The following is a 26,537-nucleotide window of genomic DNA, read 5'->3' as shown; positions in this document are numbered from 1 at the left end:
AATTGAGGCAATGATGGGACCCCAGATGGTGCTTTCTTCTAGGGGGAGTGTAAGTGTGGGCCTTTAGCTAATGAGATTAGTCTTTTGCCAGTTACTAGCTATATAGAGGTTAAGATCTCCTCATATGTAAACTATAGCTGCTGCACACAATTTATTAGGAGTATTCTCAGTAAATGTTAGCTGTTGCTGGTATTAAATTATCAGAGTTAAGTCCATGAAAGCAAATGAGAAGGAAAGAAAAAATTCAGGTTTAAATTAGTTACAGCTAATGGGCAAAGTAGTATTTGCCCTTTCAGAGAACACTGCTTTAAAATAAGCAGCTTTTTCCTTTGTATACTCCCTTCCTTTGTCAGTTTCTTTTTTTTTTCAATACCAAATACCCAAAACATGTGCTGTGTGAAAGTTGGAGCAGCATCTAATGATTTTAACATTTCGTATAGTTCCTGAAATGAGGTCTTATGTGAGTTTATTTGCTTATTTCATGTTAGGGAATGGCCAAATCCTGTGCTGCTAAAGCAACCGGAAGAAAGCAATTTGAATTTGCCAGTTTGGGATCCTCGGGTACGTGACTTATTACGGCATTTCATTAAAACCTTTTAGGAATAGGATGATTCTGTAAAGTGCAGTCTAGTTAAGGATAATTCCTCTTGTTCCTGTTCATCTTCCTTCTGTGTAACTGTAGACCTTTCCCTCCCTCTACTGTGTTTTTTCGGTGCAGATGATTTGTATCTCCAATTCTGATCCAAATGTTATGTCATTAAAAATCACCCATATAAGACTTGATGAGTGGGTATATCAACCAAGATGTTATAATCTATTGTTAAAAACTGTCTTACAAGTAATTAGTTACTAATAATAAAGTACTGAAGTATATAAAAGATGTACTTTGCAGTACAGTTTAAAGCAGATTCATGGTTCCAAGGTAGCATAACTCTCACTCACCTTGCATTTTAATTTGCTTTTAGAGTGAGTACTCATTCCTCTGAGTAACCAAGGGGAAGTCATCTGTTGAATAGGTGCAGAAAGAGGATGGAGAACCGTTGGACCAGATAATGCTTTTTGCACTTACGTTGTATTTCCTTGGTTCTAAAAGACCACTGTTTATAGGCTGCATCATCCATTTAACAGCTTTTTGGGGGAGAAATAAACTTCTGCAGAGTTTTCTTTAACTTTGATTATCAGACACATCTGACTTCAGAAATAAATGAAGTTGGGGAGGGGAAATGTACTTCTTAGAAATGAGGAGATGTAGTATTAAATTTATATTTCATATTCTTCAGACTTTTGGGGAAATGAAGTGAGGACAACTGAAATAGGAGAATAGATCAATTATTCTGCTTCTAATTTCACAGGTAAATCCATCAGATAGGTATCATCTCATGCCCATAATCACCCCTGCCTACCCACAACAGAATTCTACGTATAATGTGTCCACATCAACTCGAACAGTAATGGTAGAAGAATTTAAACAAGGTAAACCTGTTAGCCCTATTACCCTTTACATGTTCCCACGAGTTTTTGATTGACAACAGTTTTATTCTCTATTGCAGTTATGCCTATTATTTCTAAAAGTTCTTTCAAATGTGTATTTTTTAAGTAGTTGGTTTTGCAAAATATATGATAATATGAAGGCCAAAAATAGAGCCACCCCGGTCTGGTTGAAATTGACTTTTATGTTCTAAGAAAGAGCATAATAAATCTATACTTTTTTTTACTCAGGGATTTGGTGGGGCTAGAACTTTGGGGGTAGGGTCACACAGGAGCTGATAACACGATGGTCAGTTTTCAAAATCACTGTCTGTGTCTCTTTCTTTAGGTCTCGCAGTTACAGATGAAATTCTTCAAGGGAAATCAGATTGGTCCAAACTCCTTGAGCCGCCAAATTTTTTCCAAAAGTATAGGTATTTGAAATTTTGCATTTTGTGTGTGTGTGTTTAAGGAAGAAGAATGTTAAACTTATAAAGTTAATACACTGTAGGTGACGTCACTTATATTTTAAGTGAGGTAAAGGATAGGTTAGCAGAAGGCTTCCCTGGTGGTGCAGGTGGTTGAGAGTCCGCCTGCCGATGCAGGGGACACGGGTTTATGCCCCGGTCTGGGAGGATCCCACATGCCGCGGAGCGGCTGGACCCGTGAGCCATGGCCGCAGAGCCTGTGCTCCGCAATGGGAGAGGCCACAACAGTGAGAGGGTCCGCGTACCGCAAAAAAAAAAAAAAAAAAAAAAGAATAAGTTAGCAGAAACCCTAGGTGATGAGAAAGTCTCTATATTCTAGTAGTGTCTAACCCAGTATTTGTGGGGTTTGGGGTTTAATGAGTTGTTTTTAATTACAAGGTCTAGAATTAATTTTGTGAAAATCAGAGCATGTTTTAATTTTCATAAATGTGTGCCTGTATTAGCTGTTTTGTTCGTTGGGAGGGAGAAAGAAAAAGTAATAATGGAAAGTCAGACCCTAACAATGTTTCTCTTGGCTTTTTTCCCCCTGATTATTGCTGAAAATTCTTCACAGACATTATATAGTATTGACTGCCAGTGCATCAACAGAAGAGAATCATCTAGAGTGGTAAGACATTTCAAATTCTCTACCTACTGTGTGATGATAACATATTTACATGGTGCTTTATCATTTCTAAAACACTTTCTCTATTTTCAAAATTATTAAATCTTCTTGATGACTGTTGTACTTGACCATGAAGCATCGGTGTTTAAGAAATACCATCAAATTAATGTTTCAGAATTGGAAGTGACATGAGATAAGAATATATGTACAGATTTTTGCCTTTTGTCACTTCTCAGAGTCAGATTTAAGCAAAATTGTGAGGCAGTTTGAATGATTCTGATACCTAGCCTATTACCACACACACACACACCTAGACTATATATATACATATATGTATTTTGAAGTATAGTTGATTTACAGTATTATATTAATTTCAGGTATACAGCATAATGATTCATTATTTTTGCAGATTATACCCCATTAAAAGTTGTTACAAGATAATGGCTTTAATTCCCTGTGCTGTACAACATATCCTTGTTGCTTATCTATTTTATACATAGTTAAATCTGTTAATCCCATACTCCTAATTCGTCCCTCCTCTTTTCCCTCTCCCCTTTGGTAACCGCTTGTTTGTTTTCTGTATCTGTGGGTTTGTTTCTGTTTTGCATATACATTCATTTGTATTATTTTTCAGATTCCACATATAAGTGATATAATATAATACAGTATTTGTCTTTTCTCTGTCTGTCTTATTTCACTAAGCATGGTATTCTCCAGGTCCATCCACATTGCTGCAAATGTCAGAATTTCATTCTTTTTACGGCTAAGTAGTATTCCATTTTGCACATACACCACAACTTTATCCATTCACCTGTTGATGGGCACTTCAGTTGCTTCCATGTCTTGGCTATTATAAACAATGCACTATGAACATTGGGGTGCGCATATCTTTTTGAATTAGTGTTTTCATTTTTTCCAGATATATACCCAGGGGCGGAGTTACTGGATCATATGGTAGTTCTGTTTTTAGTTTTTTAAGGAACCTCCATACTGTTTTCCATAGTGGCTGTGCCCATTTACATTCCCCCCAACAGTGCACAAGGGTTCCCTTTTTTCCACATCGTCCCCAACATTTGTTATTTGTATACTTTTTGATGACAGCCATTCTGATAGGTATGAGGTGACATCTCATTGTTGTTTTGATTTGCATTTCCCTGATGATTAGTGACTTGAAGCATCTTTTCATATGCCTGTTAGCCATCTGTATGTCTTCTTTTGAAAAACGTCTGTTCAGGTCTTCTGCCCATTTTTTGATTGGTTTGTTTGGTTTTTTTTTGATATTGAGTTGTATGAGCCCATATATTCTTTTAATTTAGGAGATGGTGGCATGAAAGGTTTCAGAATCTTAAGCTTCTGTCAACAGATAGGAGATATTTTTGGTCAAGGACTAGTACATTCTTTCTAGCGCATCTGAACTAATTCCTTCTGCCTCCAGTGTATTGACTTCACTAGCTCCATCAGGCAGAAACTGTTAGATCACCAAAGATGGTTGTGCTTTCCTCAGGTCTGATTTTTGGGAAAGGAAAACATGTTACCGTCCTGTTTTTGCTTCAAGGGTTTAATGCTTATTTCATTGACAACTAAAGAGACCTTGGGAATTCCCTGGTGATCCAGTGGTTAGGACTTCGCGTTTTCACTGCTGAGGGCACAGGTTCAAATCCCTGGTTGGCCAAAATGAATGAATGAATGAATGAACGAATGAAAAAACAAACAAGAAAAAAAATTAAAAGAGACCCTGAAAAGAATCCTTTCACTAAAACATTATTTTATTTGTCTAGATTAGGGGTCAGAAAACTATGGTATAGTGCAAATCCAGTCTGCTACTTATTTTTATAAATAAAGTTTTATTGGAACACAGTCAGTCACACTCATTCATTTATGTATTGTCTATGGCTGCTTTCCTGCTGCATGGCAGAGTTGAATAGTTGTGACAGAAACGTATGGCCCACAAAGCCTAAGATGTTTACTCTGGCCCTTTACTGAAAAAGTTTGCCAACATCTCATTTAGATAACACAGAGGGAGTAACTCAGTGTTTTGTATATCTGCTGTTGAAGAACCCATAATTATAATGTGTAAGCTTTTTCAGGCGTTTGAAAATGTGAAAATGTTCTTGTAGTTATTCTTTGTAATTCATAAACTCATTAATAAGTTAAAATAAGTGACAGTAGTCACATTTAAGTGAGGTAGAAAGTAAAGTTGCAGGTATCTGATGAAGTTTTTTTTTTTAATAAATTTATTTTAGTTTTTATTTATTTTTGGCTGCGTTGGGTCTTCACTGCTGTGCACGGGCTTTCTCTAGTTGCGGCGAGTGGGGGCTACTCTTCAATGCGGTGCGCGGGCTTCTCATTGTGGTGGCTTCTTTTGTTGCAGAGTACAGGCTGTAGGCGCACTTCCTTCAGTAGCTGCAGCACGCGGGCTCAGTAGTTGTGGCTTGCGGGCTCTGGAGCACAGGCTCAGTAATTGTGGTGCATGGGCTTAGTTGCTCCACGGCATGTGGGATCTTCCCGGACCAGGGATCGAACCAATGTCCCCTGCATTGGCAGGCAGGTTCTTAACCACTGAGCCACCAGGGAAGTCCCTGATGAAACTTCCTATATTTTAGTAGTATCTGATCTGACTTTAGTGAATTCTTTTTAAAATTTAATATCTAGTATCAATTTTGTAAAGATTAGAGCATGTTTATTTCATGAATTAAGTGCTAGTTATTAGCTCTTTTTGTTAACATTATTTAAATATATGTTAGCCTTAGGGTTTAGGCATAAGATTTGAAAGTAGAAAAAGATTTAGAACCAGGTTAACGAACAGTTTTTGTTCATGCTCCAATCATGACTATTTTATGGTCTTAAAAGGCAGGGTATGGGCTTCCCTGGTGGTGCAGTGGTTGAGAATCTGCCTGCCAATGCAGGGGACATGGGTTCGAGCCCTGGTCTGGGAAGATCCCACATGCCACGGAGCAACTAAGCCCGTGCGCCACAGCTACTGAGCCTGCGCGTCTGGAGCCTGTGCTCTGCAACAAGAGAGGCCGCGACAGTGAGAGGCCCGCGCACTGCGATGAAGAGTGGCCCCTGCTCGCCATAACTAGAGAAAGCCCTCACACAGAAACGAAGACCCAACACAGCCAAAAATAAATAAATTAATTAAAAAAAAAAAAAAAGGCAGGGTATTTTAGATCAGGAATACATTAAATAGATCAGTTCTTCTTGAAAAAGAAAGGGGAGGAAACAGAAATTCACTAAGTAACTTCTCATTTACTTGAATGGTATTTTAAACAGAGTCCCTAAAATATTGGACTGAATTTTTTTAATGAACCCTGTAAAGCATCATAGCTAATATGCTGTTTGGTTTACTTGGATGCAGCTTCCACATTTAATATGGAAAAATCTTGTTGTTTTATTTTAGGGTTGGATTAGTAGAATCTAAAATACGTGTACTTGTTGGAAATTTGGAACGGAATGAATTTATTACTCTTGCCCATGTAAATCCCCAATCATTCCCAGGAAATAAGGAACATCATAAGGAGTAAGTTAATTATTTTTTAATATCATATTTTTTAAATAATAGTATCCGAAATATGCATGGTTTAAGATCAGTTGTGAGATGCTATTTAACAGGCATTGACGGAGGATAATACATTGTATACTTGAGCACGAGTTGTCATGCATTAAAACTAAGTACATGCTATGTTGGTAGCCCACAGACCCCAACAAAAAACTCCATCACAATATTTGGAGCATCTTTAAATATATATTTAGTAAGTCATTTTCGAAGCATTTAATCCTCTTTTATAATAACACAGGATAACTTAACAGTGTTCTTGGTGTCAGTTTTAAGAATTTGGCCAAACCATTGACATTTGTATTTATGCTTCCATAGACCAAGTTTTAATTACCAAATAGCATCTGTAAAATTGTAAAAATTAATGGAAATTCTTAAATTTTATTTTATAGCAACAATTACGTATCAATGTGGTTCCTTGGAATAATTTTTCGGAGAGTAGAAAATGCAGAAAGTGTTAATATAGACTTGACATATGATATACAGTCATTTACTGATACAGGTAAGACTTTGTCATCATGGAGCTGTGGTGCTCAACCTTGGCAGTAACGCAGTATCACCTGCCTAGGATCTGGCTGGCTATATTTTTTAAAGTTCTGCAATTGGTTAAATGAAGATGGAACATCTATATCATGAAAATAAATTCTGCTATTAAAAAAGTAAAGGCATGATGAAGCGACTTCCAAGACCTGTTGGTGGGCGGGGGGTGGGGGGTTGCAGACCAGTGTAAAGAAAGAATATATGTATGTTTGCTTAAAAATACATAGACTATCTCTGGAAGGATATATAGTTTTTTTTAAAAAGAAACTGGCAGAACTGGTTGCTTTTAGGTCAAGGAACCAGGTGTGTCTAGTGGACAAGAGTGAGGCAACTTCACTGTATACTCTTGAACCCTTTTGAGTTTTTGTTGTTGTTGTCGATGTTGTTTTAAATACTTATTTAATTTATTTGGCTGCGCCAGGTCTTAGTTGCAGCACATGGGATCTTAGTTGCAGCATGCATGTGGGATCTAGTTCCCTGACCAGGGATCGAACCCAGGCCCCCTGCATTGGGAGTGTGGAGTCTTAACTGCTCAACCACCAGGGAAATCCCCCCTTTGAGTTTTGTACCATGTAAATGTATTAACTGTTTTAAAACAAAAAGAAGACTAAAGAAACTCTATAGGTGATTCTTAGTGTGCACAGTCAGTGTTTGTAATCACAGTCATAAAGACGACATGCTTTTTACTTTTTTTACATGAAATAAATATCATTCAGTACAGGCTTGCTGAATGTGTTTCAGAATCAGTGAAAAAGGGTCTTTCACATCTAGCTCCCTAAGAATATCTCCCTGAAATATCTTAATATATCTGTTATAAATTTGGAGTTGTCTTAATAATCTAGAATAGTGTACATTCATACTATTAATATTCTTGGTTAGCTCATCTGAGTTTTCTAAATTCTTTTGAATTAGCACTCACATTTATCATGAAAATCCAGGTTCCTGTGCATCACCTAGAACCACTGAATCACATGCTTTGGGAGTGGAGCCAGGAGTCTGCACACTGAACAAGCACTCCTGGTGACTCTTTTATAAGCAATCTGGAATGGAAACATAGATATAAATTTTTCCATTCTAATTTGGACTCATTTTTCCAAAAGGAGGGGGTTGGGAAGTTCTGTTTATTGTAGATTTATAAAATGTTCTTCTTCAGATAGAGATACTGAGGCCCCAAGAGATTAAATAATTTACATTTCACAGTAGTTACTGTGCAAAAGAAACCTCCCATCCCTGTCTTGAGTAAGCTTATAATCTAATTTGGTATTCACAATTAACATACATTAAATAATTTATATGGTAGTTAATAAAACTGATTTTCTTATAAGGAGTGAAAAGCACTAGACTGGGGACCTAGGGCTACGTGTATTCCAATTTTGGCAAGGCATTCAAGGCTGTTGAGCCTCATTTACCCACCTGTATAATAAGGATGTACTTTTAGATGGTTTCTCATGTCTAACCTTCTGTGATTGGTGTAGTAAAAGAAGCTTCATGGAGGAGGAGAGCTTGAATTGCATCTTGGATATTTGGTATTAGGATTAGCTCAGACTCGGGCAAATAATTAGGAGAAGACATTGCCTTTGGGGAAAATAGCAAAAAACAAGATTTGGAAAAAGCCTTTTTTCCATACATTTATTTTGTTAGATTTGATTATGGGGAAGTCTTAGAAGTTGGACATGAGAAAACTAGTCAGTACTTGAATAGGATTGTGACATTGTGAAAATGTTTTGGAAGTATTTGTTCTGTAAGAGGAATGTGTGTTTGTGTAGTGATGTGGAGATATTAAAGGTATGTATTTCAGAAAAAGAAAACAGAGCCCTTGGTTCAGAAGGAAGTTCCCCATTTTAACATACTGACTCTGTTACAGTGTACAGACAGGCAAACAATATAAACATGCTAAAGGAGGGAATGAAAATTGAAGCAACTCATGTTAAAAAAAAACAACTTCATCACTACCTTCCCACAGAGATTCTTCAGAAGAAGAAAAAGGTGAGTTTGTACTCGTAACTCTCCAATCTGAGTGGAACTCAGATGAATGATCCTGGGACCAAATTTGCATTTTTACAACGCCCAAACCTATTGAGAAGAAAGAGGGAAAGTACAGACAATTCAATCTAGGACTAAAATCTTACCTTCATTAATCACCAAAGATAATTTGTTTTATATGTACTTCAGAATTGAAACCAGTCATTTTTCTCATTTACTTTTTGAAATCCTAAAAGCTTTCCCCTCTTTCAGCAAAGTCTTTCTGATGTCAGTCGAAGTTCAAGTGGACCTCAATCCAAAAGATCATCTCTGGATAGCAGTTGTTTGGATAGCTCCAGAGACACTGATAATGGAACACCTTTTAATTCCCCAGTGTCTACAAACAAGCCTTCCAAGCCTGATATTCCTCCTTCAGCAGAGACAGAAAGGTCTGTATTTCAAAATTTTCCTCTCAGTCTTCAGTTTATTTGAGGATGATGTAAACTTCTCTATACCTTTGCTAAATACATTTTTTTAACTGTAAAAAGATTTTATTTTGCCAGTTAGTAGTCAGTTTCTTATTTAGAATTATTTGACAATTTGTGGTAATCCTATGGGGCATGGTATAGGTTTATGAGTATGTGGGAGTAGATAAGTACACAGAAATGTGCAGATTTTCCTTTAATTTTTTCTGCTAATTCTCTCCCTGGGTCCTCTTCCTTTCCCTACCCTTTTCTTTTCCTTCAGTGAAATGTTAAAGTTAGGAGTACTTGAAAGAAATTATCTTAAATGTTAAAATAAGAGTGTTTTAAATACATACTATTTAAATCATTTAATGATGATATTTTAACACTTTTAACAGGAATAATGCTGAGCCTGCTGCTGTAGTTGTGGAAAAGCCACTGACTGTCCCGCCAGCTCAAGGGTTGTCTATTCCCGTCATTGGTGCAAGTAGGTATCTACGCTTTGTTTAGTAACGATGCTACTACATTTGTATTTAATTACTGAAATCTTTCTTTTTTCCTTTTCAGAAGTTGACTCTGCAGTGAAAGCTGTATCACCTCCAGCTGTGTGTACCATTCCTACTGTAGTAGGACGAAATGTCATTCCTAGAATCACAACACCCCACAACCCTGCCCAGGGGCAGCCACATCTAAATGGAAAGTCAAATATAACTAAGAATGTTACCCCCAAAAGATCCCACTCCCCATCCATAGATGGGTCTTCTAAGAGGTTGAAGGACATAGAAAAGGTAAAATTACAACTTCAGTGGTGATTCAGTAGTTGATTTTTTTCAAAGTAAACTTAAAATAGTGCTGAAGAAACTCAAATTCTTCATAGTTATCTTAGTGTTCCATTAGGATTTGACTGTTTAAAAAGAGTATTTACCTAAACCCTAATAGGATAATACTAATTGTTCATCTTAAATTTAAATTACTGGGCTTCCCCGGTGGTGAAGTGGTTAAGAATCCACCTGCCAATGCAGGGGACACGGGTTCGAGCCCTGGTCCGGTAAGATCCCACATGCTGCAGAGCATCTAAACCCATGGGCCACAACTGCTGAGCCTGCGCTCTAGAGTCTGCGAGCCACAACTACTGAGCCCGTGTGCTACAACTACTGAAGCCCATGCACCTAGAGCCCATGCTGTGCAACGAGAAGCCACAGCAATAAGCCTGCCCACCACAAAGAAGAGTAGCCCCCACTTGCCGCAAGTAGAGAAAAGCCCGCGTGCAGCAACGAAGACCCAATGCAGCCAAAAATAAAAAATAAATTAATTAATTAATTTTAAAAAAATTCAAATTACTAATGTGTCTAAAAATTTGAATGATTGATCTTCGTTTCTCCTTGACTTACATAAAGGCATTATTGGTAACTAAATAATCATATTTATTGTGTTATAATGTTGATCTCCTCTGCTTCCAGTAGGTGGTGGTAAAACTTTCATTCATTATCATCTGGATAGATTAAACAAAAAGATAAAACTTTAGAAATTAAGGGTGACAATTGAATTCAGTCTAATTTAAATTCTCTTCCCTCATCAAACCATGTTCGTAATAGGTTTTTAGTTTTAGTTTTAGTTTTTGTTTTTTGGCTGTGTTGGGTCTTCGTTTCTGTTCGAGGGCTTTCTCTAGTTGAGGCGAGCGGGGGCCACTCTTCATCGCTGTGCGCAGGCCTCTCTTGCTGCGGAGCACAGGCTCCAGACGCGCAGGCTCAGTAGTTGTGGCTCACGGGCCCAATTGCTCCGCGGCATGTGGGATCTTCCCAGACCAGGGCTCGAACCCGTGTCCCCTGCATGGGCAGGCAGATTCCCAACCACTGTGCCACCAGGGAAGCCCCTGTAATAGTTTTGATGTTAGCCTGGTCACTAATTAGTTTCTCAGTTTATATAGATTTATGTGGTTTTTATAGGTAATAATAGCAACTCATTTTATGTTTATATTTTAGTTTATTCGACTTGAATCAACGTTTAAGGAATCACGTGCTGCTGAAGACAGAAAAAGAAAATCAATGGTAAGTATATCAATAGTGTGCTTCAAAATATTTACTTTTAAAGAGCCATGTATCAGGAAAAGTACTATATTCAAAAGTAGATCAGATTATATCTGTCAACTCTTGGTTATGTTTTATTTCTTGTAGAAATAAGCATTTGCATATAGGAAAGAAAGTTTTCACTTGTATGTAATTCTGTTTTTAGGATGCCATTGGAGGAGAATGTATGCCTATTCCAACTATTGATACATCACGCAAAAAGGTAATAGATAGTCTTATTTGTAATAAAATACACAGGTAAAAATTCATAGGTAATCTGCAGGTACAAAAAGCTCACTAAGAAGAGCCTAGCACGGGGTCAGGAAAAGAGTAGTAAGATTTTGCCCCTGTCCTCAAAGACCAGCAGTACAGTTGGAAGTTGGGTTGGAAATAGCAAACAAAGTGTATGATCCTAAATGTATGTACCTCAAAAGTCTAGAAAAGAGGGAGTCGTTTAAGACTTCACGATTTATGCAGGTTATGTTCAACCTTTGTTTTTATTTATTTTTAAAGAAGCAGTTTAATGCTCAGCACAATGATTTCCTACCAACACTTGATAGTCTTTTGTTGTACACCACTGCTTACTGACAAAATGTAGGTTTGATAGTTGGGGACCATAGTTACTAATATTTTGGAGGAACCAAATGTACTGGTATACAGAGTAAGTACCTTTAAAACATGAGCTAAAGAACCCCTAAATCTCAATTTAAAAATTTATTTTCAAAGGGTTACCATTTAAGCTAATAATATTGTAAGTGCTCAAAAAAAGCGGCCTTGTGTAAATCAGAAGAAGCCCTTCTTTGAGAGGTTACAGGAAACAAAATGGCTTACTTTTCACCCCCATTAAATAATAAAGTGGTTCTCATCACAGTCAGCTGTCACCCTGCCAGGTTCCCCAGGATGTATTGGCAATTCTAAAGCAAAATAGAAAATGTCCTCATACTTTCTATTAGTTGTAGAATTTGTAAAATTTCTTTTAACATAAGAGTGGGTTACAAAAAGTAGAGGTGTATAATTATGTATGGTAATGGAAAAAAATTTTAAGATGGATATTAAAGTATGAAAGTGTGAAATGACATGTCTGGGTTTTGCTTTAAAAGATTTCAAGTATAATGGGTAAGGAGCATAAACCAAACAAATGTGGCAAAATTTTAATAATGTCTGAGTCTTCATTTTGGCATCTAAGTCTTCATTGTGGCATTTAAGTCTTCATTGTCCTTCCTATTCTCTACTTCTATGCACGTCTGAAATTTTTCATGTCTTTTTTTTTTGAATGGATGTGCGTATGATATAATTCGTTTAGCCAAGGTAACATGCAAGGAGAATTAATTCTTGCAGTCATCTCTTGACAAGAAGCTGATATGCTGTTTCTGTCAGACAACTAACTATCTGTATTTTAGGCTTCTGTCTTTGTTTCTCAGTCTTAGACTTTGCCTTCATTATATAATAATCTTTAGTGTCTTCAAAAGCCCTCATATAGATGTCCCTGAATTTTACTATCACTGAAGTTACCTACCCTGACTACGAAGATGGTTTTCTTAAAAACTTAATTATCTCACAAATTGGGTTATTCTTCTGCATGAATGTATTACAGAAACTAATTGAAGGATATAACTGGATATCAAGTTTTCCTCTGTATCACACACTCGTTTTTTCACCTTGCACCCCAAGAATTTCCTGTTTAGTGACCATGCTCTTCAGCTATTTCTCTTTAACATTGCCTGAGTCTGAGGAGGACTTTGTTCTCTATGCATGTCTCAGTCTAGAAGTGGCAATTGATTAAACAAAGTCCTCTTTCCTATTCATACAGTCCTCCCACTTCTACCCTTTCCCTATCCCTCTGCTTTTCACCTGTTTAAAAATAATAATAATAATAATAATAAGTCCCCCAAACAAGGGGACTTGAACATAGGGAAAAAATATTCAACACATTCTTGAGTGTTTAGGAACTTAAAGCATGTGGAAAAAAACTCAGAGTTTTGTGACTGATTTACTCGTTGGACCTTTATAATGTGTATTTGTTTTTCCTACTTTGTATTTCTTTCTAACAGAGACCGCCCAGTAAAGAACTACCAGATACATCATCTCCAGTTCCAGCAAATAACATCCGTGTCATCAAAAATTCCATTCGACTGACCCTAAATCGGTAAAAGCAGTGCCTCCTTACTTAAGTGAATATGCAATCATTTAGTGGCATAGATGCAGCCACTCTTTTTAAGATAGAGGTGGCTGTCATACATAAAATAAGGTGAAAGTTACAGTCATCGGCCTAACAACCTTGAAGTGGTTTTTTGAACTCTTACACTTTGACCTGCAGATGCTGTAGCATTCTCTCATTGATTGCTACATACAGTTCTCTGAGGATCACCTGCTATCAAATTATCATCTACAATATTATGGCTTTGCGTTGGAGGTTTTACTGCCTTAACTTTCGATGCTTGTTTCTCTGTTGTGGGAACCAGTGCTTGGCTCTCTGGACACTGATAAAACAAGTCCTGAACACCGCCCCCTTCTTTTTTTTAAGTCTTATGTTGTAATCATTGTATAGAACTAAAAAAGTTGAAAACAAAAAACAAAAAAAGTAATTTTCCAAATGTTAACACATTTACTTTAGCATTGAAGCCACTTTGTGAAACCTGAGATAAATGAATGTGAGGTATCTTCTCTGCTTTCCTCATTTGTGTAGATGTACTTATTGTCTGTTCTGTTGATTTAAATTATTTTTTCTCAGATTGGCACACGGAATATTTAAATTTTTATTGTGCCTTTCTATCCAAATGTTGCATAGTTACCAGGGAGGATTAGTCCAGTGATTACATAAGAGTTGGGCACCATAAATTCTCTATATTTTGCCTCCCATGGAGGCCTTTGAAATGCATCTTTATTAAGAATCAAAATATGACCAGGATACTGAAAGTCAGTATATGAACGGTGAAATTGTTACATATCCTATCTCATGCCATTCTTGTTAGTTGACTGGTATTTTTTACTGAGGAGCAACTCATTCCAGCATCAACAGTAAGATGCCTTTAAGTATGGCAAACTTGTATTTTTGAAGTGTACGATTAACTTGGCATGATACTTGCTGACCATTACTTACCGCCACAACTTCAGACAGTTCCTTCGTGGACTAGGCATGCAGAAATGAGCAGTGGATTTTATTGAAACCTAAAGGCATTTTTGAATGAAATTGTTACCAATCATTAATTGGCTCAGGACCTTTGTAATTTTTATTTAAATATATGAGTTGTCTTTTTTTACACTGCTTTTTTCAGTGCATTTCTTAATATTTTTTAAGTTTCATGAATGCATGCTCCATTTATTAAAATCCATAACCATGTAATTCTTCTTGTAATATGTTGATTCAGTGTTTTGTAAATGAAGTCGTATGTATTTTCAGAGTATTTTTGTATGTACTGTAAGATACCATCTTTTCAAAGAGAAAACTTTAAAACCTTTACTGTCTCTCTTTAGTCTAATTTTTTAAATATGGATTATGCTTGAATTACTCTTAAAATGAAAATGTATAGATTACACAGCCAGGAATGTTGGTATATATTACCTTCTTCAGCTTTCACTCACCATTTAGTAGGTCCAGTAGGAAAAACACAAAATGGTACATTTGAATAGTGCAGGGAAAATTCTTGGTTATATCGTTTATAGGACTCATGGGATGCCATTTAGCCAGTGGAGTAATAGTCCATTTTCTCTTGCAAGCCCTTTACCATTGAAATACTTGAATTCTGATTGTCAGAGAGCAGGATCCTTCTTTTCCCACTCCTGTTCCTGACCCCCTACATCTCTGAAATGGAAATTCTAGTGTTTAACTTTTACAAAGGAAGACTTCTTAGAAATAAAGACGAGCAAGGGGAAAACAATGGTTGTTCCGTTATTCACTTTTTATATAGCAAAAGACGAGAATGAAATCCCATAACCAAGTTGTAGCTTCCTTGGCAAAGCTGTTCTCTTAGTTGGCCATTTTTCTTTATTCAAGTATTTTGAGATTTGTTCTATAAATACTCTATTTGAGCAAAAGAGAATGATTATGAAAGGACTGAATAACTGTCACCTGACTTAAAACATTGATTGATTGAAAACTTCTTTAATAAGGGCTTTAAGAATTCCCCATACGTACATCCATGTTTACCCTATTATATAAACCGATTCCTTGGAGTAACTAGTGGAGTTCATCTTTAATAAGAAAGCAACAGGCCTAACCTTTGTACTGTAGTATAGTCATTCCTCTTGTTTTAATGGTCCATTTGACATGGGGTTAAGACATAGCCAAGAGTTTAACGTTATACTTCTCAAAGATAGCATTCTTCAACCTGTTTGGTAACTGGGGAGTTAATGAGGTGCTTTTGAGATAGCGGGTTTGGTCAGAAATGAAGTGTTTTCTACCCTGAACAGTAGGTAGAACATTGAGTACAGTTGACCCTTGAACAACACAGATTTGAACTACATGGGTCCAGTTATATGTGGATTTTTTTCAATAAATATAGTACTTGTACTTTCATTTCACAGAACTTTAAATTAATTAATTAATTATAGGGGAAAGTTTGATTGAGATCACAATATGTGGAATCGAAAGAACTAGGGTTTGATCCAGACGGTTTCAGCTTCCTGCCCTTGCGTGAGTCATGTATCAATTCCTTTGTTTCTGAAGCAGAGATAGCAGTACAGGTGTTTTCAACTGGGGTGACTGGGTCGGTGCCCCTAACTCCTGCATTGTTCAAGGGTCAACTGTACATTTTGTTACCATGGTAGGAGACCTCCTCTGTAAGGGTTCCAAGTAAGTAAGAGGGAATGGTCTGCAGTTATGTGCTATGTTCAGAGGCACTAGGTAGATGCATTTGATTTCAAGTGTAGAGACTATACCTAGAAATATAACTAGAAATATATTTTATAAAGTCAAATAACCTGTTCTTCAGTATGTAGACACATGTTCATTTTCACAAGGGTATTTTAATCTCATTTTTCAGTGACTGGCTCTAAAGAATAATATATCAATGAAACAATTATCTGCTAGTTTAAACCTTAGGGACTTAACTAATCTGAGAGACAGGATAAATGACTTAAAACCTTGTAAAACTGGGGCAAGAGGATTTTATAAGACTATGCTTACAGTAAGAGTTTTTGTCTTAAGGCAGCAATTTAGTAACATCATTAAAATGCTTACTGTCCTGTATAGTTGCAGTGAAGTGAGGTGAAGATGGGCAATGTCGAAATGGGCTAAACTTATTTTCCACTGTGTCCCACAGCTTTGAAATAGAAATTCCTAACCTGCGGATCATGGACTGTAGGGAATCCCTTGCAAATGTATATAAGAAGTTTTTGTTCATATGCATTTTTCTGAGGGAAAGTTCATAATTTCATCAGCTTCTCAAAGTGGTCACGACCCTTTAAAAAAAGTTAGGAACCACAGCTGTTCGGGATTGAATAATCTCAAACTCTGCAATTTTCTTCTTAAGATTTTTCTGTGGTGTATTTCTGAAAATGTACTGTGGCCCTTAACTAGTAAAGTGGGCTAATGAAGGACTCCGGAACACTGAATTTCTCTCCAAGCCTCTTTATATATCTCAGATGAAACTTCATCAGTATTTAGAAAAAGGCGTATGATTAGATTTATGTGTCTTCAGTTAACTTAGGTTCATTAACAGGGTCAAACTTAAGTTCAACAAATTTCAACCTAAGAATGATCAGAGTAGAATAGCTTAGAATAATGATAAGAAATGGTAAAAAAAAAAATAGGATTTATCATTAAAGATCCTAATCCTTTGATTTTGGTAGCCTTAAATTTCTTATTTCTCCATGTTTGTGGTTCAGACCAGAACAGACTGAACAGACCAATAAACAGAACTTTAGTGTAAAAAAAATTTTTTTAATAAATAAAATTGTGTGCATATTTAAATAAATAACTACCTATTAAATCTTCCAAAGCTTAGAATTTAGGTCATGATAATAGTGATGAATATAGTGCAAGTGGTGGAAGAAAACTGGTCTCAATAATGGTAACTATTTCCTTAGGATTTTTTAAAAGAATTGTACAAGGTCAGACCCTTCCCAAATTTCCCATTTTTTCTGGAATAATTTTATATTTGAAGTAGTTGAACATAAGATTATCATCAGGCTTGCTATAATTTTTAATGTATTGCTGCATTTTTAGCAAGGACCCACGTAATTACCTTAAAAAGTGCTTAGGATATCTTTGAGGTAAATGGTGCTACATGACTTCACAGTATTATGTAAAATGAATGCAGCTCCTGTTCCTTTTTAGCTAGTTGTTTGTGTAGTTCATATTAATTTGTCCTGCCTTTTATCTGGATTGTCTTAATTTCTTAGCTGTACACACGAGCCTCATTATCTGTCTGGAATAAGTAATCAAATAAACTTGCTTTGATAAATAGGTGTTGATGATTGACTGATATTATTCGGGAGTAACTTAAAAGTACCAGACGTCATAACTTATTTATCAAACTGACAGCCAATTCGGTCCTTCACCACTCAGAGTCTTTGGCAGGTAGTGGTATCCACAACCTGCTTAACATAAAAGCAAAGTCCATACTCAATTTGCCTTACACAGAATATCTGATTAAACATTAGCAAGCAGTAGCATCTGCCTCAAGTGTTGAGGGCAAAATTCTATCACCCCGTGGTCAACATCAGGCAACCAGAATACTCTACTAATGGCTGGACAGAGGTGCATTTAGCAATCAGATCTTGGGTACTGTCCACAGAAGTACAAGCTACAGAGCTTGTCACAATCTTGTTAATGACTTGTTTTTAGCCTATCCACCTATCTTAAATCAGGTACTGAATTCACAGATAAGAACCTGCATCTACATCAAGATTATTAGCAAGCCACTCATGGCACCAGTGGAAACACACTTGACATTTATTAAGTTATTAGCCAAGCCTCCTGTCCTGAGTGAGCTGTAGATAACAGAAGGGCTTCTAATAGTCGCTTGTGAAGTACACTGATTGGAGTACCAGCTGACCATCCCTGGAGTGTCAATTTCTGATTAGGGCAACTCACTGCTCCTAGGATATAACTTTAACACAATTATCACACTGTGCTGAATGTGTTAAATTAACATCATAACAGGTTCTTTGTGGCTCTGAATGCATTAAGCTATTAAGGGCAAGATAGAATTTGATGCTTTTAAAGCGCATGTTCCAAAAACTATCTTTCAAACCATATCCAGCCAAACTTTATTGCTTATTAGTCCTTAAAAAGACACACTTCTAAACCCTTCCTTGCCAATCTCTGATTACTGACATTTTGAGCCTAATGGCCACACAAAGCCTTCACGATAACCTGGTCAGAATCAATCATCCTACCTTCCCAACATGTTACTTGTGACTTTTCAACGTTTCAGTTACTCTAACTTGCATAATGTTCTGTTTACATACTTGCTTTCCCCTGAGAGGTTGTAAGTTGAGAGTAGGAACCTATATCCAAGAATCTTTATGTAGTGGGTACCCAGAAAATACTGAGGAAGAAAATGTGTGAGGGACTTCCCTGGTGATCCAATGTGGTTAAGACTGCGCTTCCACTGCAGGGGACATGGGTTCCATCCCTGGTCAGGGAACTAAGATCCCACATGCCGTGCAGTGTGGCCAAAAATAAATTTTTTTAAATGCATGAGTCCTGTTTCAATGGTTGGTTTTAATTTTTTTTGGTTTTGGTTTTTTTCTTTTTAGTTCGAAGAGGGTAATCTAGAAGAGAGACCTGATGAAGGAACTAACAGAAGCAAACGAAACAGTGAAAATCATTAAGGCACGTTTCTTTTTCACCGTGAAGATCATTAAGATGCATTTTTCAAACTTTTTCAACTGTAACAGTTAAAAACATTTTATATTGCAAGCCAGCACATACATACATGAATATGTGTGTATATATAATTTATATATGTTTATACACAGGTAGGTAATTAAAACAAGTTTCAAAAAATGCTTTCCTACTATGCGAGATGCAGTTTGATACTTTAAGAGCCAGCTGTGAGCTCACTAAGGTGATTTCACAGCCTCTCCTGAGTTGTGACCTACAATTTGAAATACACTACATTAGAAGTTCTCTTCCCAAAAGTTCATCTCAAACTTGGATCATCTTTCTTTATTCAGCCTGTTTTAGAATGCAAACTGTTACAGCAAATAGTACTGAAAGGCTAGTAGGGTGAAGCATGGGGGAGAAGTAGATGAAGTATAGCTAGCTACTCCTTTCTCCCAAGGAAAAATGTTACCCAAAAGACTTAACATCTTTGCATCAACTGACAAGAAAAAAAAATGAAAGCCAAAAAAATCAGCAAACGGCAAGAATTGGGACATTTGGATGGTATTTATTTTAGTATGGGTTAGTTGACCTCAGCTGACCAAGGGGTGTCATCAATTCCTGGAGGGTGGACTGGGAATTCTAGACCATAATTATAAATGTTTAACATTTCCTAAGCAGTTAGGATGTGCCTTTTAAAACATTATAGCACTTAATCTTTACAATGATCCTAATAAGGTAGCACTGTTGTCCTTATTTTACAAATGAGGAAATTGAGACTTAAAGAGTTTATGTGACCAGCTCCAAATTGCATAACTATTAACTGGCAGACTCAGGAAGTATTATGATTCAAAGTATAGCGCTCAATCATATCTCCCATTTATGAAAGAACTTACATGGAGGTGTGGATGAAATTCCTGCCACCCTACATTCTTCTGTGGAGTCTGGAACTTTTGAGGGAAGGCTGGCCAGCAGCAGCAACAGTCATTTGTGCCAGGCTGCAGGGGGCACTGTGGCCTCCTGCAGGGAGCCCAGGGCTAAGACTCAGGAAAGCCCAGTTCTGCCCAGCCTCTGCCACTTACATCTGTGTACCTTCAACAGACACTCAACCCCCCTGTGCTTTGCTTTCTCCCACCTGAAACACTTGCCCTTCAAACCTCATGAGGAAGCTGTGACATGAAAATATTCCAAAAGATTGGGAGGTTCTACAGACAGGATGGACAAACAGACTGTTAATCTCCCAGAATGAGCTGTGTAGCATTCCTTAACCATCAGTCTAAGAGCAGGAAAAAAAGGGATCCAGGAGGAATATCACCAAGAAAAGAAAGGTAAAAATGAAGTTTTACTTGATATGCTTGATCATAGTGAGAGGATATTAACACTTCTGTCAGAGTTTGAGAACAACCAAATAATTTTTTAAATGACACATCTTAGTTTCAGTGAAACTATATAAAAGGAAATAGATGCTTTATATTATATATATTTTTTATATATAAAGTTATATAAAGAGGAAATAAATCCACAGTATATCACATGGCTCAGCTATAAACATTCATATGGTCATCATAATGTAAGTAGCCCCAAATTATACCTATATTGAGAAGGGGTGGCAGAGGGCGGGGGGGGAGAATAGGGTGTAAGAGAGTGAAATCCTCACCTTCAGTGGTGGTAAGTAGAAAATATCTAAAACCAAAAAGTGTAGAATAGTGTAAGCATGTTATTTAGAAATAATAGAAAAGTAAATAGTAACTAGGAATAAATAATAGGAGAAAAGTCTTAAAGACTTGAAAATAAATGGCTCTTGGGAGCAGAAATCAGGACTGAGGAAGAGGAAGGGAGAAGACGACTTTTTGTTGTTTTTTAAGAAGAGTTGTAGAACTTTTTGCCTTTTAAACTAGTATATCCACTATCTCTAACCAGTATGCAGTCAGAGAATGTTGTAGACTTTGGAACAGATAGATCTTGGCTCCAACTCGTACTGCTTGTGAGACCTTGGGTTCCAGGTTCCTCATCTGAAAAGTGAGACTATCAATACCTGTTTCGCCAGTGAAGCATCGAGAAGTGGTTTAGAAGCTCTGCAGCCAGACTGCCTAGGCTCAGACTCCAGCTCCGACTGACTGACAGAAGTTGTGAAAATTCCTTAATTTCTCTGTGCCTCGGTTTTCTCTTCTGAAAATGGTGGTTATGATAACAGAACCTACCTCAAAGAGTGGCTAAATGGATTAAAAGATCCAGAAGCTCCTGGCACATAGTGAAGTTCAATGAATAACTGAGGCGTTAGAGGGTTACACAAAACAGTGCATCATGCACTCTGCATGGTGCTTGACCCTGAATGGGCATCCACTTCTAAACACACAACCAAAGAATCAGCGAAGAAGCCGGCGCTGGTCTCCCCAGCCAGACTGAAGTACTAGATCTCTACCTCCCATGCAATGATGTGAAGATAAGTGGTCCCTGCCCTGCCACCAAGCCCCTCTCTAAACATACTTCCTGGAAGAGTTGTTTTATTTGGAGAAAGTACATAAGACTCATTTAATTCTTACAGAGTTTCACTGGCTTGTTCTTTGGTCTGCTTAAAGGTTACAGCTGGTTAGGCTGAGATGAGAACGTCTATCAAGGCCGTTTGTGCCAGCCAGGGCTCACGGAGCACCTAGCAGGGCAGCTGCACCACCAACGTGCAGTAGACGCTCTCTGGCTTAAACAAGCATCCTCTGATTTCAGTTGATCCTACACCTGTGAAACCTGCCCACGCATGGAGAGATGGCCACAGGAATGATCCAAAGCCACACCCGTCCCCAGACGTACCTATACCTCTTTACTCCCGCCTCTCCTGGGAGTGAGACAAGACTAACCCAGCTCCAAGTCACTTCCTGCCAGGGCTTCACGGCAATTCAAAGAACATCTAAGTGCAGGTTCTTTCCAAATAGATTGGTTTCTTGAAACTCACAAGAAGTCAAACATCAGAAAAGAGGGGATTTCTGAAAGCCACCCACTAGGATGGCAACTGGTCCTTGGTAGTTTCAAATATTAAGAAAAGAAGAACAAATCGGGGTTGATTAGGCAGTATCTAATCTCCCTGAGCACAGGAAGTGAAGGCAATTGAGCCTGATTTGCAGGAGGCCCTGAGGGTGTACAAAGCAGCCACTCCTCTAGCAAAGCCCACTCACAGTCTGCAGAGACACCTGCTTTTCCTGCCCCAAGCTGAGCACACCAGAGGGAAAGCACCATTAAATTCCCTGTGAGCTCGGGGCCCATTAACTGCACCAAGGTCACCAGGTGAAGGGGATGGGGAAGGAGGGAAGAAAGGATGAGATCAGTTTGACAGGCTAAGTTGATGGGGTCAGTGGGAGACAAGAGCCATGAAGCCATTCATTCCACAAATGTTTATGGAGCCCCCAACATTCACCAGGCATTGACTTAGCCACCCAGGACACAAACAAGAATGAAACTTGTCCCTGCACAGAAGGACCCCCTAAGACTGGTAGGAAGCTGACTGACATCTTGGTTCTGCCGCACCATGGGAGCACAGCAGAGGGACCCTTACTTCTGCTTTGGTCAGGGATGGTGCTAGGGAAGAACAACCTTAGGGTTGAAAGTTGTAGAACAATTAGGAGATTTCCAGGCAGACAAACAGTTAGGGGAGGTGGGAGGGTGAAAAGCAATGCAGAGGAAACTACATGTGCAAAGGATGGAGGTTCTGGAAATTAGATGGTATAGTAGGGCTGTGTGAAAGGAGTACTGGATGCATTTAGGGAAAAGGTGTAAGAAGAGGCTAGAAATGTCAGCAGAGTCCCAATACCTGTGCATGGGAGAGGGAGAGGGAGAGAAAGAGGCAGGGAGACGGTGAGTTTCCTGCTATGGTCTAGCTAAGAAATGGGGAGAGCAGAAACCACAGCAGCAGAGAGGGGACATATTTCAAGAGGTTTCTGGGGGTAGAATGGATGGGATCTGCGGACAAACTGGATTAGGGAAAGAGTAGAGGATAGTTCCCACTTCCTTGGGTTGGAAGATATTTTTCTGTCGTTAATTCCGAGAATACAGGGGGCAGTGCTGGGGTAAGAGGGTCATGAATTCAGATTTGGCAGTGTCAAATTTGAGCTGCCTCAAGCTCACCCTTATGGAGATGTGCAGTAGAGAGTGGGAAATACAGACATACCTCATTTTATTGCACTTTGCAGATACTGTAATTTTTACAAATTGAAGGTTTATGGCAACCCTGCATTGAGCAAGTCTATCAGCACCATTTCTCCAACAACATTTTCTCATTTCCTGTCTCTGTCTCACATTTTAGTAATTCTCACAATATTTCAAACCCTCTACCGGTAGAAAGATTACAACTCGCTGAAGGCTCAGATGATGGTTAGCGTTTTTTAGTAAAAAATGTTTTAGGGCTTCCCTGGTGGCGCAGTGGTTGAGAGTCCGCCTGCCGATGCAAGGGACACAGGTTCGTGCCCCGGTCCGGGAGGATCCCACGTGCCGCGGAGCAGCTGGGCCCATGAGCCATGGCCGCTGAGCCTGCGCGTCTGGAGCCTGTGCTCCGCAATGGGAGAGGCCACAACAGTGAGAGGCCTGTGTACCATAAATAAATAAATAAAAATAATTTTTAAAAAATGTTTTAAAAATTAAGGTATGTACTTTTTTTTAGACATAATACTATTGTACACTTAACAGAGTATAAACATACCTTTTATATGCACTGGGAAACCAAAAAAATTTTGTGTGACTCATTTTATTGCAGTGGTCTGGAACTGAACCCGCAATACCTTTGAGGTGTGCCTGTACTGGTCTGGAGTACAGGAGAGAGGTCTTGGCTGGAGGTTCAGATTTCACAGTTTGGCAGGGTTGGCTTTACAGATACTTGTTAGTGGGGAACTAGCCTTATGAGAGGTGATCTCCTACTGGAGAAACAGAGGGGACAGCTTATCTGATTGGTCATCTTGGGGAAGGAACTAAGCTAGTGCAGCCAGGCCCTGGGGGCTTACCCACTCTGGATCTATCCTGCTGTGTGCTGAGTGGTTCCCTGGGACTGCAGTGGGTGGTCTGTAGAGAGTGAGCCACTTGAAGCCGACCCAAAGCTATGGTCTCCAATCAGCATTTTCAGTAATAAAGCCAACGTTTTGATCGCCATCTGTCTTCTACAAACTCATGAGGGAGAAGGTGTTATTTATTGAAACCACTGCCAAACTCCCAGCACTACTAGTGTATGTTTTGTTTGCTGTACTTTTCTCTCCTCTGCATTCCAAGCAGGTGGTCAGGCCTGTTAGTGGAAATATTTCCTAAGATGTTTTTGCAGGGTGAGAAAGCAATCACTGGTAGCCTGTGCATGGTGTTCCTGGGGCCAGGGCTTTGAGAGCTGCAAGAGGAGACAGAAGAGATTCGACCCTGGACTGGGAAGAGGGAAAATATCAGCAGGTCCCTGAGGACTGGGGTCTGGATGCTGCTCTGTGTCAACTCGTCAGGGAGGTGACAAGTCCTCAGTGAGGGCAACTGATCAGTGTAGTTGGGAAGGCTGGACCCCAGGCCCAGGAGCTCTCACTTTACCAAGGATTGCTTTGATCCAAGCAGTAAAGCCACTGGCCCTGAGGAACCATGGGCCCAGACCAGGGAACATCTCAGCAATTATCAGCCAGAACCAAAGACCAATGGCTTTGCCTAGAGGGACCTCCCAGGAGGAGCCGACCTTGGCACACCCCTGGGTGGAAGGGGGGGACGTTTACCGAGATTAATTTCCTGCCAGCACAGTAGAATCAGGGCTCATTGTCAGACTGAAGTTGATTTAAACAAAGTCAAGAAGTGTATTTCCTTCACTTGAGAGTTGGAAGACTAAGATTCACAGCTCTGACAGTAGTTATCAGAACACAGAGGTGCTGGGAGTACTGAATGCGGGGACAGAGGGAGTGAAGCCAGGGCATGTGGGCAAAAGCCTGGACAATCTCAGATTTAGGGGTAAGTGAAGAAATAAGGGGCTGAAAAAGCAAAATCAGCAAGGCAAGAGACGCTGAAGAGAAGAGTTAATAGCCTTAAATACTGCACAAGTCCACTAAGACTAGGATTGAAATGTAGCCATGTGATCTGGCATTTAGGATGACCTTAGCAGAGCAGTGCTGTGGAGGTGGACTCGAATGCAAGGAATAAAGGTCACATTCTCAAAAAGAGCAGCAGGGGAAGAAGGGAGAATCAGGGGTCATAGATCGAAGTGGAGGGAAGGTTTATTTTGAACTTAAGAGATTTCTGAAGGTGCCTTAAGTTTGAGGAGAAGAAGCCAATGGAACAACTGCGGATACTTCATAGCGCTGGATCCAGAGGACAGGAACATTTGCACATGTTGAGGAATGAGCCCAAGAAGGGAATAGGAATATGGAAAGGAAGGCAGAAGGTAGTAGGCAGCTTCTAAGATGGCCCTCAGTGATCTCTGCCTCCTGGTATTCATGCCCTTGTGTAATCACCTCCCCTTAAGTGAGGGCTGGACTTACTGACTCACTTCTAACAAACAGAATGCAGTAGAAGTGATGGTAAGCTGCCACTTGTTTTTTTTTTTAATATTTATTTATTTATTTAGGTTGCACTGGGTCTTAGTTGTGGCAGGTGGGCTCCTTAGTTGCGGCTCGCAGTCTCCTTATTTGTGGCTTGAGGGTTCCTTAGTTGTGGCATGCGAACTCTTAATTGCAGCACGCATGTGGGATCTAGTTCCCTGACCAGGGATCAAACCTGGGCCCCCTGCATTGGGAGCGCAGAGTCTTAACCACTGTGCCACCAGGGAAGTCCCAAGCCACTTCTGATATTAGGTTATAAAAAGACTATGCCTTCCATCTTGGGCACTCTTGTCTTGCTGTCCCTTGGGTCACTCCCCCTGAGGGGAAATCAGCTGCCATGTGTAAGGCAGCCCTATGTAAAGGCCCATATCAGTGACCCTAGAAGAGGATCCTTCAGCACCAGCCAATAGCTTGATTGCACTCTTATGAGAGACCTTGAAGGAGAGGCACCAAACTAAAGCACAGCCAGAGTCCACAAACTATAAGATAATAAATGTTTGTTATTTTCAGCCACTAAGTTTTGAATGCGGCAATAGATAACTATTAAGAAGTAGATATGTTTGCATGCAGGGAAGGCAAACATTTGAGGGAGCATGTGCCTGAAAGCCTTCCATTTTTTGTGCTGAGAGCAAGTTGAAAAAAAGAACAAAGGTTTGGCGTGGCTACATTGGAAGATGGGAAATTTAGCTGGCTAAGGATGCATGAAAGAATGGGCCAGTACTCTTAAGAGCCCAACTGAGATTGGTGATTAAAAAAAAGTTGAAGCTAATGCAATAAGCAGTTAAGGAATTGTTGTCCAGCTACCTTGATACCCTGCAACAGAAGAGAAAGAGGTTGTTGAAATGACCAGGATTGGGAGTTTATAAGATGATGAAGTAGAAAGCCAAAGAAGCAAATCAGTTGGAGATGCTAGCAAGAGACAGGCTACAGTGATGGAACCACAGGAGAGGAACAAGAGGTGGTGAGAAGGTCACAATTGGATGGACAGAAAATGGTAGGTAGCCTCAGTGAAGCTGGGGAGCTGGTTAATGGGCTTAAGAGTGAGAGGAACCAAAAGGCCCTAGGCCTGTGCTCAGAGGGGAGCAG

General features: G+C 39.0%; 1 protein-coding gene across 2 annotated transcripts in view; it reads left to right on the top strand.

The window, feature by feature from the left end:
- PAPOLG (poly(A) polymerase gamma) overlaps positions 1-19,101 on the top strand; it is a 38,150-nt gene extending 19,049 nt beyond the window's left edge. Inside the window, exons 10-23 of one of the 2 annotated variants that reach the window (XM_081253709.1) lie at positions 489-561; positions 1,353-1,473; positions 1,817-1,901; positions 2,509-2,562; positions 5,960-6,079; positions 6,508-6,617; positions 8,520-8,641; positions 8,891-9,066; positions 9,480-9,568; positions 9,649-9,869; positions 11,064-11,129; positions 11,314-11,370; positions 13,199-13,293; positions 18,852-19,101. In XM_081253709.1, coding sequence (XP_081109835.1) covers positions 489-561; positions 1,353-1,473; positions 1,817-1,901; positions 2,509-2,562; positions 5,960-6,079; positions 6,508-6,617; positions 8,520-8,641; positions 8,891-9,066; positions 9,480-9,568; positions 9,649-9,869; positions 11,064-11,129; positions 11,314-11,370; positions 13,199-13,293; positions 18,852-18,870 — 1,408 coding nt within the window. In that variant the 3' untranslated portion in view covers positions 18,871-19,101. Of the gene's footprint in view, positions 1-488; positions 562-1,352; positions 1,474-1,816; positions 1,902-2,508; positions 2,563-5,959; positions 6,080-6,507; positions 6,618-8,519; positions 8,642-8,890; positions 9,067-9,479; positions 9,569-9,648; positions 9,870-11,063; positions 11,130-11,313; positions 11,371-13,198; positions 13,565-18,851 lie in introns of those variants that run through there. The other variant, XM_081253710.1, reaches the window with a different exon arrangement.
- The last annotated feature ends 7,436 nt before the right edge of the window (positions 19,102-26,537 follow it).

The sequence above is a fragment of the Mesoplodon bidens genome, assembly GCF_964165515.1.
Source record: "Mesoplodon bidens genome assembly, chromosome: 14".
NCBI lineage: Eukaryota > Metazoa > Chordata > Mammalia > Artiodactyla > Ziphiidae > Mesoplodon > Mesoplodon bidens.
Note: the sequence above shows the minus strand (reverse complement) of the source record. Positions and strands in the feature narration are given on the sequence as shown.